This window comes from Patella vulgata, chromosome 6 (assembly GCF_932274485.2).
Source record: "Patella vulgata chromosome 6, xgPatVulg1.2, whole genome shotgun sequence".
Lineage (NCBI taxonomy): Eukaryota > Metazoa > Mollusca > Gastropoda > Patellidae > Patella > Patella vulgata.
Window position 1 is genome coordinate 58024120 of NC_065884.2, and position 18450 is coordinate 58042569.

General features: G+C 34.6%; 3 protein-coding genes across 5 annotated transcripts in view; 2 read left to right on the forward strand and 1 right to left on the reverse strand.

Moving 5' to 3' along the window:
• Window positions 1–14957, reverse strand: part of LOC126823424 (lipase maturation factor 2) — a 30985-nt gene extending 16028 nt beyond the window's left edge. For both annotated transcript variants that reach the window (XM_050552261.1, XM_050552260.1), the window contains exons 1-6: window positions 14782–14957; window positions 13936–13986; window positions 13385–13587; window positions 12341–12369; window positions 10444–10672; window positions 9594–9746 (exon numbers count right to left, since the gene is read on the reverse strand). In XM_050552261.1, the coding sequence (XP_050408218.1) occupies window positions 9594–9746; window positions 10444–10672; window positions 12341–12369; window positions 13385–13587; window positions 13936–13986; window positions 14782–14875 (759 nt within the window). In that variant the 5' untranslated portion in view covers window positions 14876–14957. The remainder of the gene's footprint in view (window positions 1–9593; window positions 9747–10443; window positions 10673–12340; window positions 12370–13384; window positions 13588–13935; window positions 13987–14781) is intronic.
• Window positions 532–9430, forward strand: LOC126823423 (malignant fibrous histiocytoma-amplified sequence 1 homolog). The gene is made up of 3 exons (XM_050552259.2): window positions 532–670; window positions 4233–4671; window positions 5235–9430. Exons 2-3 carry the CDS (start codon window positions 4254–4256, stop codon window positions 8156–8158), a joined length of 3342 nt encoding a protein of 1113 aa, XP_050408216.1. The 5' UTR covers window positions 532–670; window positions 4233–4253; the 3' UTR covers window positions 8159–9430.
• A 321-nt stretch (window positions 14958–15278) lies between the features above and the next one.
• The window catches only part of LOC126824902 (condensin-2 complex subunit H2), an 88677-nt gene continuing 85505 nt past the window's right edge, over window positions 15279–18450 (forward strand). For both annotated transcript variants that reach the window (XR_007681674.1, XM_050554331.1), the window contains exons 1-3: window positions 15279–15422; window positions 16333–16450; window positions 17818–17919. Coding sequence is in view for 1 of the 2 variants with exons in the window: in XM_050554331.1 (XP_050410288.1) it covers window positions 15415–15422; window positions 16333–16450; window positions 17818–17919 (228 nt within the window). In the remaining variant the exon portion in view is untranslated. The remainder of the gene's footprint in view (window positions 15423–16332; window positions 16451–17817; window positions 17920–18450) is intronic.

Below are 18450 nucleotides of genomic sequence, written 5' to 3' on the forward strand. Positions count from 1 at the left end.
AGACCCAACTTCTTGTCACAAGCATGGGATTGAAATCATGCCACTTGACTCAATGACAGACCATATGATCTAAAGCACATATGTTTGACCACTCATCCACTCCCATATCGATAATTCTCTCAGTTTATATCTCAACTGTAAGTTTGTCTGATTTATTAATATTATTCTTCCCTACCTTTTATTTCTTGTTAATGATTGATTCTGCATCCTTTTTTCAAAAAGGGAAATAAATGTAATATTACATTTTTATTCAAATTAAATCAGCTGAATCTTATTAACCACCCCATCAAAATTGATTAACCATGTAATTAACCTTTGACTTGTCACTGACCATATCCTAACTCAATAACTCATCAGTAGTGTTAGGCAAAAGCAGCATTATGTTAATCCTAACTAACGTCTATTGTAAAAAGGATAATCCCTTTACACTATAGTGTAACAATAGTCCCTACTTAAATATCTGTAGTCATATACGCTTCAATGACTTGTTGTTAGGGGGCCCAAAACATTCATACAAGCATATTCTTATCTCGCAACAAGCTCATATAATTTATTTGAGAGGCTAAGATAGTCTTCACCTGTGATAAAAACATGTTTTATGTCTAAAATCTGTTACAATGGACTATAACAAATTTCTAGAGCAAAACTGAATTTTTAAAAGTGACAAAAGGTATGTAAATTGTAGGTATTTATAATTTATATCATACAGTGACACAATACAATGAACAGCTAAGAAATACGTAACTGTGTACAACTAGAGCTCACAAACATATTTAAACACTCTAATTTGAATAGTGTTTCAAGGCTATTGTTAATCGATATCAATTAAAACCAATGGAATTAGATCTGTTATTTGTTTCATGGTAATATTTACTAATATTAAAGCTACGTTCCCAGAAAAGTATTTATTGGGTAGTTATTTCCAATAAAAGTATAGCAATAGGTATATATGGAAAGTAGAAATATCCAATCTTACTAGAAAAATACTGGATTCCCTGAAAAACACTCATGGAGCGCATACAGGACAAAAATGTACGGGTTTCCCTAATCGACAGCCGGATAATTAGGAGTGTCTGCATGCATGACATTGAAGTTTGCACGCGGAGATTGAGCGCTTGATGTACATGCTGATAAAACTTTATGGAGAGTTAGGCGTACAACACTTTCTGAGATAAAAATCACGGAAAAAGACGCGGGCAGTGGATAATCCGAGAATTTAATTAGGCTTCGATATTTGTAATAAATAGTCAGCGATAAAGGCAACATCGTCTTTTGTATGCAACAAATTCTCCTCTGACTTCGCACCTGTTGTGTCACGTGACACAAACATGACCTCTTTTGATTTTTATAGCCGGGTATTCTCTGGCAATTGCAATGTTTTGAGAAGGATTTGAAGCAAAATTATGATAATTTAATTAGTTTGAATATGTTTTTAGTCCAAAAATATCATCAAATCACCCAGTTTGTACCCGGGAATGTATCTTTAATTAAAAATAATTGGTATTGTCTCCTATGGAATATTTACTAATCGACTAATGAGCAATATTCCAATTAAACAAACATATAAGGGAAAATATATTGATCAAAAAGATTTATAGTTTCTATTAATCTAAAAATTTATCATATCCATTAAATAGTCAAATATCATTTGAATAATGACTTGGAATATTTGAATAGAAAAATCTGCATTTGATGAGAGCTTTAACTCTTTTATTAATGAATAAAGTTACACAGCTAAAAGATTGTGTTAAAAATTTATTATTAAAAAAGTCATCGAAGTACAATGTATAAAATACTATACTATATCAGATGATATTACAGAAAGAGGAATCAACATTCTTCAATCTTTGTCTAGGATTTAAATTATTAGAAAAACAAAATTAGATTACTGAGTTTAAAACCTGAGTTTTTATATTTGTACATATACGGTAGGTCTAACAGTAGTATTGACATTATCTACGATACGTAGAGAGGTAAGTAAATATAAGTAATTGACAACTACTTGAAACCTAAAATACATATATGAAAGGTCAAATAATTTCCATACATCTATATAAACGAGATACACTTAAAATCTTAAAGCAGGTGAAGAAGATCAAACCATATCTTATCACAACCTATATCCACACAGTATTATATCTTATCACAAAGCTTTACTATCTTTTATATTTAAATAAAAAATACACAAATTGCATTTGTTGAAGTGACATTATAACTTTCAAGAATAAAACTGTTAATATAATTGAAAATAAATATTGTCCTACCTAATGCCAAGTATTTTGCATGAGAATCCATTAAATTCCGTGAAAAACACTTTAAGCCATAATAAATCTTAATATGTTTGTATCTCAACAATGCATTGACAGATCTGTCTTAAATTTATCATACAATTTAATTTGATATTAACTGTGCCATCCTAACAAACCAGCAAAAATCATCAAAATGCCAATACTTCTTAAATAAAAGCATCATCTTAAATAATTTTATATAATAAACACATTTGAAAAATTAATTCCTTGCTTGTGGCAGGAAATGCTTAGTCTTTTGTTTCCTATCAGTCTGCTTTTTTTGTTGCCAATACCTGTTTAATATATTTGCCTATTTCTATAGCTAAAATTTTCTTGTCCATGTGTATTCATTATAAGAAAAGTTTTAGTCTTTTGTTTCCTATCAGTCTGCTTTTTTGTTGACCAATACTGTGATTCGTGTTGATTATGAAATATTGGTTTTCATTTATTAAAGATTTCTGACACATTGATAAAGACATTAATTATGCTATTATTCCATTATCACTGTGCATTAGAAAGAAAAATCAATTTATTGTAGTGTTACAACTGTAGGTGCCAGGTAGAATATTGACTACATTCAGTACTTCATAATCTGATATAGATTTACAGTAATCAATGTAATAACAAGCCATGCATTAAAAATCATCTCTGTGTTATTTATACTGAGAGCTTATTGTGTTTGTAACAGAACATTGAGAGCTTACTGAGACAGATTCTAACCCTTATGGTGATTGCAACAGATTCTAACCATACTGGTAATGAAGACACAGTTCATGCGTATAAATCTCAAATGACACTTTTAAATTTTTTGAAGTGTACAAGTAGCACAATATATTATTTAACAACTAAAAATTATCACCACTCAATATTTTTACAACAGATCGAAAATACTATATAGGCTTAATCACAGACAAAACCAATTGGGGCACTTTATTATAAATCCAGGAAATGCAAATAGATTGGCGGGAAGCTGGAATTCAAATATGGGTTGTGCCGTTTGACTGTTTTCGCATATTTGACAACCCCAGATTTTTCCGTCACACGGAATTCCCTTTGGCTCCATATCGATTCTATGTCACAGGTTTCAATTCCAGCCAGAGTTGCTTATAAGAGATGCCTTTGGAATGCTTTTGTTAGAATCTGAAATACTGGTAATAAGCTTTTCCTATTGGACATTCTATAAAGCCAACTGGACTGTTATTACAGTATATATGGTAAATCTATAGTTGATATTATTTTGATATCTTCTTAGTGAAAAATGTACTTGTTATAACATGTTTTATATACTTATCATTAATATACTCTTGAAGACTGTAAACACACGCTTTAACAAGTCAATCTCATATACCTGTATTTATAGAAGGATACTGGGGGATTTTTTTAAGAGATTCGTTATTAAAAGTAACTTAGTATTTTAATACATGGTTTAAGGTTGGTTCTTAAAAATAACTTAGATTAGAGTTATTTTGTATTTTTAAAAGTCAGATTTGAAAAACATTTTATATACATGTGCTTAGTTTCAAAATATCTTAATATGCCTAAATCTCTCTGATTTGGTTTAAAAAGTTTTATTACTCTAATTTGTAGTTCGTGTCTGTCTATATTTAAAATTATAAGGGACAATGTCGATATAGAACTGATTTTGTGTTCAACTGTCAACAGATTAATCTAAAATCGAAACTAAGATCAGTATGAAAATTCTCTTGTGAAGCTATTAGTTTCATCAGGCTTAAGTGTGATTGTGCGGCTTTTCCCTTTATATAGTGGTCGGAAGCAGCGATTGCTCCGGTCCACCAGCGACTTCTACTGTGCTCAGGCCTCTGACGACTATACAAAGGGAACAGCCGCATAAGTTAAAGACAAAGGCTTTCCCTTAAAATTGCTGGAAGGTGAACACTTTTAACAAAATAAATTATTTAATAGAAATTGCTTTTTGTTTTTCAGATCTGAATAAGCAAAAACAGAATGTCTTCCCAACCTCCAAGATCAAAAGGGTCCCCGTTACCAGCACCAAATCGCAGAGGATCACAGGCCAGTTCATTCAGTAAAAGTCCACCTCGAAGAAGTAGTAAAACCCCTTCACCAACAAGGAATCATAACCAATCTCCCATAAGAGTTGCATCTGCAAAGAGCAGAGATGAATCAGCCAAAAGCAGAAATGGTTCTTCCAAGTCCCGATCCGGCTCAGCAGGGAAGAGAATTGAATCTGGAAAACTTCAGTCAATCAAAAGGACTGGATCAGCCTCTCCCCTACCACCAATATTAGACAGAAAGCAACAGAAACCTATAGGAAAGAGTCAAGGGGAATTAACTAAGAAAGGAATGAAAATTGTTGATATGTCTGGACAAGGAATGACGTCTATACCTGTTACTGTAACAGCAAGTAAGTAAAATTAAAGCAAGCAAGCTCAAATTAAATTTTATGTCAAATTTAGAATTTATGAGTTTGAAATGAAATGGGATTTAACTTTATACTTTTCTGCACCAATCAGACTAATGAAAACAGGCATCCATGACCCTGACAGCACCACTACTGCCTATTAATATTCTGATTCCCAACTGTCAGAGGATGTTTAATCACTTATTTCTTCCTACACTGTAAGACCCTCCACACAGAACTATTGACAAGGGGAAACCAACCCTGAATATCCCGAGGAACTTTCTCAGCCATCCCCGGGATCGAATCTGGGACCCCTAGTTAGTGAGCCAGTATCATTCTTGATGAGCAAAGTACATAACTCAACTATGTTTCCTTTGGATAATATAGATAACCTAAGGGTATCCTCAAAATGATCAGATATGTCAAAGATATCTTGCTCCTTTAGAGATGAACATGAAATAAACAGAAATAATTAGTAACAATAACTAATTAACCTTTCACCAGACAACAACCTTTACCGTTTAATCAATAATCATCATCTTAACACTATACATCTTTTATTTCAGCTAGAGATATTGGAGAATTATGTCTGGCATCCAATAATTTGAGGATTCTTCCAGCAGATATACAGAAGTTAGTCAACTTGGAGAAACTGGATATTAGTAAAAATGGTTTACGCTGTGTCAATCCTGAAGATTTCTCTGGGATACCGAAAGAATTCACTAAACTTACGCAATTACAGGAACTGAAAATCAGTGAATGTAATCTCCCCTTTATTCCACCAGCCATCTGGACTTTGTGCAACCTCAAGGTTCTGGATGTCAGCCGGAACAAAATCAACATGCTCTTACCAGAAGTAGGAAATCTTGTGGCTCTCCAAAAAATCAACCTGCAGCAGACAAATTTAACATCGCTACCTCAAGAAATCGCATACTGTCAGGATCTTGAAGAAATTCTACTGTGGGGTAATTCAATAGAGAGTTTACCAGAAACGCTACCTGAAATGCCTAAACTACGCAAACTCGCCATTAACTATCGAAGCTTCTGTTCCGTTGTTGATTCGTACATGGAAAATCTTTTACGCAAAGGTCAAATTAGATCTGAACACATACCAAATGTAGTATTTGAATTGCCTGCATTAGAATGTCTGGATTTAGAAAGCACAAAAATAAACTTTCTTCCGGACATTTACAACATAAATCTTCGAGAATTTTATGCAAGTAAAAATTTTCTTCAAAATGTTCCAGACACCATCTATAACCTAAAGCATCTCCGAATGGTTGATATGTCACACAACCTAATAATGAACATACCAGAGGATTTAGGACAACTACGAAGCCTGACATCTCTTAAACTAAATAACAATTTATTCGAAAAGGTACCAGTTACAATAGGCAAGCTGTCAAATCTGGAAACACTTGATATGTCCAATAACAGAATCCGACATCTTCCCCCAGAAATCAGATCCTTGTGTCATCTGCACACCCTTCTATTAGAAAATAACAACCTTCAAGCCTTGCCTGATACAATCTGTGAGCTCACAAGCCTAGAAACTCTTGATGTCACCAAAAACTCACTGAAACACCTTCCCATGAAACTTTATATGCTGTCCAACCTGACAGTCGCTCATAGCTATCGTAAACTGCACAAACACGGACTTTGGCTTTATCAAAATCCATTAGAAACTCCCCCACCAGAAATATGGAAAACGGACAAACCAGATCAAATATATGATTTTTTAAAGAAACAACATATTATTAAGATTGATAATCTCCAGAGACAAAAAATTTTGATGTTTGGTGAATCACAATGTGGAAAGACGAGCCTTGCTTATACGCTGGTCCAGAATAAATCCTTTTTAACACGAGAAAATGTTGATAAAACTCGAGTTCTGAAACAACTTTTATGGAGGACAGATAACAAGGTTAAGTTTCTAATCAATGATTTCGGTGGAGATAAAGTGTACAAGATAACTTATCCACTTTTCACAGACTCGAAATCTCTGGTATTCGTTGTTTACAACAGTTCAACATTTCATGAGAAGAATTACCAGGTAATGATTGGTAAATGGATTGACATGTTAGTCTGCAATGCACCTGGTACAGTTGTGAAAATAATCGGTACAAAGAGTGACCTTGATCCCTACACGATTAACTATGAACCTCAAAAGGAAACAATCATATCTCTTGTGCAGAAACAATTGTCAGTCTATTATAAAAACTTGACTGATGAACTAAATGCCGTGGAACGAGATGTGGAACTTATCCAAGCTGCTCAATCTTCTGTTGACAATTTGAGGACAGAAGCGGAGGATGCCATTCTGAAACTACTGCAAGTCAGACAGCGTAAATTAATAGAACTCAAATCTTGCCAGCTTCGTATCAATCCCAAAATAAGCATCGTTAGTTCTAGTGAGGGTATCAGTGGCATACCAGAACTTATCAGTGATGTTGAATTCTTGGTTATTGATAAAACACTGTTTCCACATGCACAATGCAAGATACCCGAAAAGTGGGAAAAATTCAAAGCTCAATTGAAACGACATAAATCAACTTATTTATTATGGGATACGGTTGAAGAAATCGCTGAAAAGTCTAAAATAAGCTCAGAAGAAATGGAGTCCTGCATCCAACACTTCCACGATATAGGGGACATAATTTGGTTTTCAGATGTCCCTGGTTTGTCAGAAATACTTTTCCAAAGACCGAGAGAACTTTTTGATTTGTTAGGAACCTTATTTAGACATGACATGGATGACTTCCTGCATTTTGAAACTTGTAAATTATTCAGAAGTCGAGGAAACTTTACTGCTGAAGAATTTGAAGAAGTTCGAGAACGCTTTTTGTTGTGTGGACAGGTATCTAGACCGCTTTTAAACTGTTTTTTATTTTATCAAAATGTTGATCAGCATCTTATGTCTGATTTATTAGAGTTATTGCCCTTGTTAGATCTATGTTATACCATACCCGAACCAGAATCACCGTCCGGTCATTTGTTCAGCTTGCCGTTAATGGTATTACCCTGGTACAATACAGATACCCAACTCGATGAAATAGCAGACGTGTGGCCAGAAAAACCACCAAACAATGAAAAAGAAGCATCAGTGATTTATTCCTTTCCATTTCATGGTACAGACACCATATTTGAAAAATGTGTAGCAACCATTCAAGATCTGGTTCTGACTAGAATGGATTGGAAATGTGCTGTGTATGCAACGACTGAGGATGAATCTGTGCTGCTTCGAGAAGGTGTTGACATTCAGTCTTGTCCAATCATAAAATTAACTGTACGAGGAATAGACTTTTCATCAATACTTGAACTTCTGACTGACTTGGTTCAAGTGATAAATACTTTATTAATTCGTCATCCAGGAATTTACTGGAAAATAGACTTTCCCATGAAAAATATAGATTTCTTGTCAAAAGTAACATCAATGCCGGATGTGAAGTTTGAAAATACTGATCATATGCTGCCAGCTGTATCCAGCTAATAGACCATAGACCATACAGACTAACAGCTAAAATCAAACATTAGTACATGTTATAGCACAGGGTGAATTAATCAAGCTATCAGCAATGTGAACCCATACTCATAATGTGTTTATGACTGTGTCTAGCTAAAATGTGAAAAATCTGGTAATGTGTTGATGACAGCATTTAGCTAAGATGTGAAAATATTGATAATGTATTGATGACTATATGTAGCTAAGATGTGAAAATATTGATAAACGATTAAATAGCCAAGATGTGAAATTAGCTGATAATGTGCTGATGACTGTATCTAGCTATAATGTGAAAAAACTTGTAATGTGTCAATGACTGTATCTAGCTATAATGTGAAAAATCTCATGTGGCAATGACTGTGTCTAGCTAAGATGTGAAAATATTGATAATGTGTTGATGACTATCTAGATAAGATGTGAAAATACTGATAATATGTTAGTATCTAGCTAAAATGTTAAAATGATGATAATGTGTTCATGACCTTATCTAGCTAATATGTGCAAAAACTTATAATGTGTTGATGATGTTGCAAGGCATAAACACGAGATATCCTGAACTGTTTTCTGTGATATTAACTAAAGATATTCTATATGTATTTCAGTTAGAGAGTTTAGATGAGTTAAAATAACTGATAATGTGTTGATGTTATCTAGCTAAGGTGTGGAATATACTAAAGATATTCTATATGTATTTCAGTTAGAGAGTTTAGATAAGTTAAAATAACTGATAATGTGTTGATGTTATCTAGCTAAGGTGTGAAATATACTAAAGATATTCTGTATGTATTTTAATTAGAGAGTTATTTACTGTCTGTGCTAATAGAACAACATACTTAAATTTAATTGTTGTTATTTACATGTACTTCAACTGTCCACCTAAATACCAATAGGACATACTAAATGCTCTCTTCAGGACTATGGTTTACATTTATAGACCTCTTCCAAAGTTTTTACTTCCAAACCTAGTGGGAGTTTTGGTGGCCGACTGGTTAACATGTGCACATTGGATCATAAGGTTTGTCATTGTACGTGACAGGGAGTAGGATTGCCTATCCAACGTGTGTTTTCTACCCGGCACTAGCAAATTATTAAAATATTCAACCATGCGTTAGTCCCGAAATGACCTAGCTTGTGTGCTGTGAACATTAAACTCTCTCTCTCTCCCTCCAACCAAACCGAGTGCAGGCAGTTATTTGTCATAGTTGTGCCAACCATAATGCAACAAATAAACGAAGCGTGTCAATTTAAGTGTAGACAAGACAGCTTTAAAATAAATTTTTAGGCTTAATAATCGAATCGTAAATTCTTACTGAATATCCAGAAAAAAATTTACCTAATACTTTTGAGGGTGTGAAAGCTAATAACCCCAGTGCAGGTTCTCTTCCAGATATAAATTTCTTAGAAATGAAAATAGTGAACATACCTGTGCGAAAAATGCAAATATTCTCAAAGATCTGACAGGTGCAAAAAATAGAAATGGGATTGGTATCTCAATAACATAGGTGAGGGCACAGCTTAGTTTCAGAAACCATGTTGGGAATTGATGCCAAAACCATGCGAATGTTGTAGGAATACACTGAAATAAAAAATCAATCAAATTATTATTAAAGATGTAATCCTTTAAGGGGAGGGGCTTGGGTAGCCTAATAGTTTAACGTGTCCACTTTAGTTCATAAGGTATGTCATTGAGTTAAACAGCATGGTTTTGAATCCCAGCTTGTATGTGACAAGGAGTAGGGTCGTCTGTCCAACCTCATGGGTCTTCTCTGCTGCTATAAAGACTCCGAGGCAAAAGCGAACTATTGAACTAAAATTGAACCACATTAGTCCCAAAATATCTAATAAATGTACCAAGTAGTCACATCAAGCAGACAAAATGAAATGTTAAAATCCTACTGCTCTGCTCCAATTGGATTAATTAAGATGGGCATACGTCAGTGTGCTATGAGGGAGATTTTGCCCGGACAGTGTTGCTATGGCTTACTCTTATATTGAATTCCAACTGCCAAGGGGATCTTTTACGTGCAGGCCAATGTGTACACAAGACTTCATTTTTTTTGTCCCCTCCGAACAACTAGACAGCTGTCCTTGGCAGGCCCCTCCGTCCTGAACCACTGTCATGGGGAAACCAAGCCGGAAAATCCTCTTGAACTTTCTTAGCCAATACCGGGATCGAACCTGCGACCTCCAGACTAGCGAGCCGTCTTACTCACTTAGCCACCATGGCTCCCTCAAGCAGGCGATAAGCTTGACCTGATAAAATTTAACTGTACCTGTGTTTCAAAGTGATGGGTTAGAGCTGTTAGACCCCACCATGTTGGACATTTACTATTCAACTTGACAACACCAGATGCAAACATCAGCCGAAACAACAACCACTTGACTAACCACATGGTTATCTTATCATGACGATGAGATGGAGCAAATTTCAACTTGGGGATCTGTATCTTAAATGGTGCGATAAGAATAGTGAGGAAACCAGCCTCCAGCAAAAGAATATCCCTGAAAAATATAAATATGCATAATCATATTCATTAGAGTTTGAATTTAATAAGCAGAAATTTTGAATTTGAATATTCCTTATTTATACATTGTAATTTGTAAATGAAATGGGTTTAAAAATATTGTGTTTTCCGCACCAACTGGGAAAATGGTGTGGTGGCTCAGTAGGTAGGACGTTGGCTGGCAAACCTAGCGGTTCTGTGTTCATTCCCAGTGTTGGCCAAGAAAGTTCATCTGGATTTTCTGGGGGGGGGGGGGGGGTCCATCTTGTCAGTGATGCAGGAAGGAATGCATGACAGGGGACAATGTATAGTTGTTAAGATGGTATAAAAAACTGAGAGAGAGAGAGAGAAATAGGTTTAATGCCTACTCAACAAAAACTAGGTCATTTCGGGACTAACATATGGTTTAATTTTATTTCAATAATTTGCTTGCGCGTAGTGGGAGGAAACCGGAGGACCCGGAGAAAACCCACGAGGTTGGATGTAAAAGAATCTTTGACAGTTGGAATTCAAAATAAGAGTAGGCTGTAGCTTTGCTGCCTGAGCCAAATTTCCCTCATAGCACACTGCATGGTGTATGACCGTCTTCGTTTGCTCAGCTGGTGCAGGAAAGTAGGATGCTAAACCCCATTCCATTTCATTTATTTTCATAATAGTTAAATCTAAGTCTTCACCAATTGGGCAAATGAAGATGGGCATGCTCCATGCATGTAGTGTACAATCATGAGAAAACGCTCTCACAGCGGCCCTACGACCTACTCCTAATTCGATTTCCAATCGTTTGGTTTAAGTGCTGTCAAAGATTTATGGAAACTCAGATTTTTATGTTTTTTCATAGCCAGAACCTCCGTCCGGACGAAAACAGGGATAGGTGATCGCGAAGAGTTCTATCTGCCAAGACCAGGATCGAGAGAGAAAAATGTGGGTTTAACGTCTACTTGACATTAACTCGACTAACATGGTTTGATTTTTTTACTTCAGTAATTCCCTTGCACATAGGGGTCTTTAGCAGTGGGAGGAAACCTGAAGACCTGGAGAAAACCCACGAGGTTGAACAGGCGACCCTACACTTTGTCACATACTACCGAGGAATTGAAATCAAGCCATGTGACACAATTACAGAGCTCATGATCTAAAGCTGAGCCACCAAACCAGGATCTTACCTGGGACCGTTCGGTTAGTGTGTCTGAGACAGCAAGATGCTCACTAAGCCACAGAGGCTCATATTGTTAATCAGTTTGGTCAAGAGCTGACATACAAACCAACCCAAAGAACAACATATAGTCCTTCGGATAGGAAAAGATCCTGTGTACACATTGACGTGCACGTAAAAGACCCTTTGACATTATTCAAAATAAGAGTAGACTGTAGCTCAGCTGCCTTGTACAAATTTCCCCAATAGTACATTTTATGTCGTATGCCAATCTTCATTAGTTCAGACGGTGTAGAAAAATTGGAAGTTTAACCCCATTTCATTTTATTTTATTAATAATTAAATCTATGTCTCATAATTTGCTGATTAGAATCCGAAAAAAAATAGCCTTCTCAGCAAAATTTTTTCTCAGTTCTCTGAGTAGTGAGTACTCACTATAAATAATATAATATAAATAATAATCTATTTATTAACAATAGACCTATATAACTATTTCTTTATTGTTATACTTACCATTGAAACCACATGAAAGTCTGTCCAACCTAAAGTAGAGGATAGAAAAATCAATATTAACATATGGTAGAGTGCACTCCACATTTCATCGCATATCAATTTCCATATGGTTGTTTGGTATACTAACAACCTTATTGATTCCACATAAAAACAAATTAAACTAATTGAATCTGATAAAACAGATAGCAGAAAAGCACATTATGGCAGGCAATCTGTAATCTATTTCTTGTGTCAATCATTACCAAAGGGAAATAACCCAAATAAAAACCATTAACCATAACCAATCATCATACTGGGGGTTACAGGAAGCTTTTTCTTGAAAACTTAATGAGCGAGATAATCTGACATTTACCAATGAATTTCATGAAAATTAAATCTTTTTCTAAATTTAGCACATCTCTATGAATTTATTCAAGGACACACTGTTGTGACCGATATAATATTGAATGCATAGAAACTTGGGAGTACAGTGAAGCTAGCTTTATTAATAGATCAAGCTCAGTACATCGAAATTCAATTATGGCATTTAATGTAAAATCATTGTGGTGTGTACAAACGACAAATTACCTAATTAAAAAGATTTGTAATAACATTGTTAAAGGGAAATGTAATTCTCTGGATCCCAATTTTTACATTAATATCAATGTTTAGTAAATTCAAATGGATAGAACTGGATGTATCTTTTTGATCTTTTTCTATAATATCTAAAGTTGTGGGGTTCTTTTTTTTAATTTTTTTTTACTTTATTTAATAACTAATAAAGTGATGTTTTTATTTACTCTACATGTATATTTTAAAATCATAATTTGTCTGTTAATATTATAAATTTTAGTAAATTAGGTTAGGAATTATCCTATTTGACCTTCAGTTTTTTGAATAAGCTTTTAAAAAATTGTCTATATGATCAAGGACTATAACTCTGATAACAATTAATACTCTGTGTAATTTTTTTAAAGTCAATCATGTTATAATCCATGTGACACAATTTAAGCTAGAGTAAGTGCAGAGTACAAGATGTATCCGGATAATATCGCTCAAATTTACCTGGTACATGGAAAGATACAGCATCCATAATAAAGTAAATGATACAACATCTCGTCCGCCTCGGCATACCATACAGAAGAATGATATGAGAATTCCTCCAAGACACAAGAGATCCATGCCCGTTTGTACATCTAAACCAAGTTTAGGTGTCAATTTCAATAATGTTGGTTGTCCATCTAAGAGTTCTTGCCAAGAATTGGCCTCTACAAAAGAATAAATTAATCACATACAATTATAAAAATTTCCTATTCAAACAATATATGCAAAAATACATGTTAGAAACACAAAAACACAACTGTTATAGATTTCCATTTTGAATAATTTGGATGACTTGTGTAGATGTCAAATTTTATTGGGGCATTCTTTTATTGTCTCTTGTTAATGGTCAAGGGTACTTGCATGTCTGGAAATTATGTAACTTAATTTATGAGACTAAAAATGAACAATGACTGTAAGTAAGTCACCGTAATTTAGTTTACAGCACCAATCACTACAGGAGCCATGTGTAATTGGTTACCAGTATAAAAGTTTGATAATAAAAGTGAACTGACCTGTATTGAGAGCCAGTTTGGCAGGTAATACACCATTATCTCCATATAAACCTGTTTAAAAATGAAAGTAACATTATATCAATTGGAGCGTAACATACTGAATAATTTCATAAAATATCTCCTAAAAAAAATAATTTATAATTAAACTTTGGTACATACAGACATTTGGGATAGTCAGGTTTACATATTGTAGGCATTGAAACGCTTTGTTCCAGTAATTGTTTAGTTTGATGGAGATACATAACAAGATGTGGTAGAATTAAGCCTAGAGGCACATATTAGGATACCAGAAAAAAACATGTAACCGATCTGGTTACATTAATATTGGATTATCATATAGAAGGAATTTATAACCACAGACAAAGATTGGGGATCATAAATATTCAGAACCATCAGTATCAGTAATAAGACTTTCATCATTTTAGATACATGTATGGTAACAGTCAATTCTCTGTGACTATGATCTCATTGATCTGATTATTTTACTGATGGTAGGAATGCAGTCATGTTTTTGTGAACCTTAATTGAACGTTTTCAAGGCTTTTTGTGCATTATCATACAAATTCTTGTATCTATTTCTGAGATATTGGTATGTACATGTAGCTTAATTCACCAAAACTCTGGGCTTTGGCATATTGATTAGTAATTATATAGGCCTATATGCATGCATATCAATCAATAATTGGATGGTTCTGTATTTGCAACTCAGCCAACTGATACTATTATTGGCATCTTCGCAGTTCAAATTTCTTTACACTCACACTAGAAGCAGAAAAAATACAAATGAAATGTGCGCCCTAGTTTATGTAAAATGCAACGCATGCTATTTAGCGTGTTTATAATTACCTGGTATTTGCACATACAAAGACGCAAATGCAAATAAGTAAACTACAGACATGCACCACAGAAAAACATCACGTGTCTTTTTCATCTCAGGCATGGTCAATCCTTTGTTGTGATTAGTATTCTAACAGTAATTATTGCAACTCAACCGGTACGGCTTCACACCAAACAACGTTAGTTAGTCGGTACCCGGAAGTAAGTCCGCGAATACAATAGTTCATCAGACAGACTGTCTGCAATCAAAAAGCCAGTTGATATCAAGTCATACTATGAATGAGCTGTATCGAAATATAATTTTATTTTAATTTTCATTTGATTTGTAGTATGATTTGTTTTTATTCTATGAAATACAATTCGCGCACTAATACACGCTTAATAAATGTAGGTCAAAGGGATTGTAAACTGGCTGATGATTGGTTTATATATTTTCATTGATGGAATATTGCCCACTTTTCAACCAATCACTGGTGATATACTATCAAGATTAAAAAATGGCGCCCGCCAGTTTATAAATATTTGTTGATGGTTGTGGAACTTGGCGGACTTCGCTCAGTTATCCCTTTTTTGGTTACTTTTTCTTTGACCTTGTTGTAAATTCAGTTGTAGGTTTTAATCAGGATAGTGAAAACCATAAAAATGACCGTGTAAGTATGGGAGCAGATGAGCCAAGAGTGGGAAAAAGCAGTTGCAACTTTGTGATACCCGCGGTACTGAGTCACTGACACTACTTTTGTTGACGTTTTGTACTGTCAATGCCACTGACACTCACAGTCTGACAGGTGTAAAATCACACTCACAGTCTGACAGGTGTAAAATCTTGACTACCCAAGAAGTGGGATTGGGATTGCCTAGTGGTCTAGAGTGTTGCATAAGGCTTAAAGCTCTAGATGGCTGGTCACCTGGCTTGCAGTTGTGGTTTCAATCTGTGATGTAACTGAGGGTATGTGGTTTGGAGATAAGCCTTAAGAGATGCCTTCCTGGGACTCTGGTTACCTCCCTGGGACTCTGATTACCTCCCTGGGACTCTGATTACCTCCCAGTACTCCCACAGGGAAAACACATCTGGCGCTCTAAGATAATAAAAGTAATATCATAAGACAACTTTTCTGTGATATCACCCTTGGTGGAAGTGGAAGTTTTCTACATACAACAACAGTGAACTGTGAATAGTGTGAACATAGGTCTCATTACACTCGCCCTGTATGTTCAGGAACTGTCCTATTGAATCCTTGTTCAAAAAGAATCGGCCCCCAGTCAATTTTTCTGCTAAACGATCGTGTGTCAGTCTCTGTGAATGCCTGAACATTGTAAAGGCAAAGGAACATTTTAGTGAGAAAATAAGACCTTGCTTATCTCGTTAGAGTCAGTATGTGCAACACAACATGCTGTTATAAATAAGTCCCCTTCTGCTAAACGGCTTGGCAGAATCCATTCAAATCTAAATATAGGGTAACACACAAATTTATGTAACTCGGCCATATAAGACGAAACAAAATTTCTGAAAGACATTGCATAATAATGAAATAAAAACACACTCCTTACTTTTCATTTTAGTGGAAATGGCCATAATGAACTGGAAGATCGATTTGCACATCTCTTGCAACCGATCCGAGACTTGGCTAAATCTTGGGATGTTGATATTGCCAGCTATCTTACAGATTACTTGGAAGAGGTAAAACAAAGCACAATATTAAAATAAATTGAGACACAATATTTTTAAAAATTTCATTAGGACAGTGGAAGAAAAACCAGAATGTCTTTGGTTTAAATTCTGACTTGCTCTGAAAAGAACGTTACTGTACTTTGCATGAAAAATGCAAAGAGCCAAAGTCCTCTGTACAAAATTTGTAGCTCAGTTAGAAAATTTAGTTAGAGGTGACCATATCAAATATACATTGACATTTTATATGATTACTATTGATTAGTCTCAATTTCAAGATTATCAACATATGAATTATGATGTTATATATATCCATTCTTTTCTCATTAAGCTGTACACGATTAAAAAGTTGTGACTTTTATTTTTACCCACCATGAGGACAGTCTCTATCCACAAACAAAAGTGACACATTTTTGGAATGTATCTACATGGATCTTTATGTATTTATCCTCCAACAAGGATGATGCTTTATTAGAAAGTATTTATCCGCTTACAAGGATGTGACTTTATTAGAATGTATCAATCCACAAACAAGGATGTGACTTTATTGGAATGTATCAATCCACAAACAAGGATGGGACTTTATTGGAATGTATTTGTCCACAAACAAGGATGGGACTTTATTGGAATGTATTTGTCCACAAACAAGGATGAGACTTTGTTAGAATGTATATATACGCTTATAAGGATGGGACTTAATTGGAATGTATTTGTAAGGATGAGACTTTGTTGGAATGTATTTATCCACAACCAAGTCTTTTATTGGAGTGAGGATGAGACTTTATTGGAATAATAAGAATAATAGCTTTATTCGTACTTAAGTGTAAACATTCAAAATAAAAATGACATGATATTTACAATACTTAGGATCTTGTATTGAGTCTTTAAATAACATTAAGTCTCTTATTTTGTCAGCTACAAATACATTATTTACACTATTACGTTCAGTGTCACATTTATTAATCATATTTAGTATATTTACATTCATGTCGCTAATATATTTTCACAAATAACAACGACACATCATTGAAATGTGCCTTTTCATAAAAAAAAAAAATGAGGCATGCATGGAATTTGAAATGTATCTATCCATGATTGAAATGTATCTATCCATAAACAATGATGATACATGATGAAAATGTGCCTATCCATGAACAAAGATGAGAAATTATTGGAATTTGCCTATCCATAAACAATGGTGATGCATAATTGAAATGTGCCTATCCATAAACAAAGATAATGCATTTTTGGAATGTATTGATTGAGAATTATTAGACTGTAAGATTACCTACATGTATTATTTATCTTTAGTTTAAAGTGTAAGTTTTTAGCTTTCTATATTTCAAATATGGTGTTTATTATTATGTTTGATTTTGTAGTTGGAACGAGTTACCATTACTTTTGATGAGGGGAAAACCACCATGAATTTTGCAGAAGCAGCTTTATTAATTCAAGGATCAGCTTGTGTTTATAGTAAAAAGGTAAGATATGTATAAACACAAGCAAGTGAAATTAAGTATCTATTATTTCTTAGGGAGAGGGGGTTTACATAGGCTAAGCCTGTTCCCCAATCCCATTCAGACAACCTGAATAAAAATATTGTTTAAAAAAAAAAATCAAAAAAAATCAATTATTTCTCAAAATTTGTAAACACCTGTGTTTGTAAATAAAGATGTGACAAGGAGTAGGGTCGCCTGTCCAACCTCGTGGGTTTTCTCCGGGTCCTCTGGTTTCCTCCCACTGCTAAAGACCCCTACGCGCAAGCAAATGATTGAAATAAAATTGAACCATGTGTTAGTCCTGAAATGACCTAGTTTGTGTCGAGTGGACGTTAAACCTCATTTCTCTCTCTCTTGTAAATAGAGCATGTTAATGCTGTATTCCAGTGTGGCTTGGTGAGTAATGTACTGGTTCACTTACCAAGAGATCCTGGGGTTGATCCCAAGCTTGGCTAAGAAAAATTCCTTGGAATGTTCCAGTCTGGTTTCCCCTTTATCTGTTGTACAGGCTTC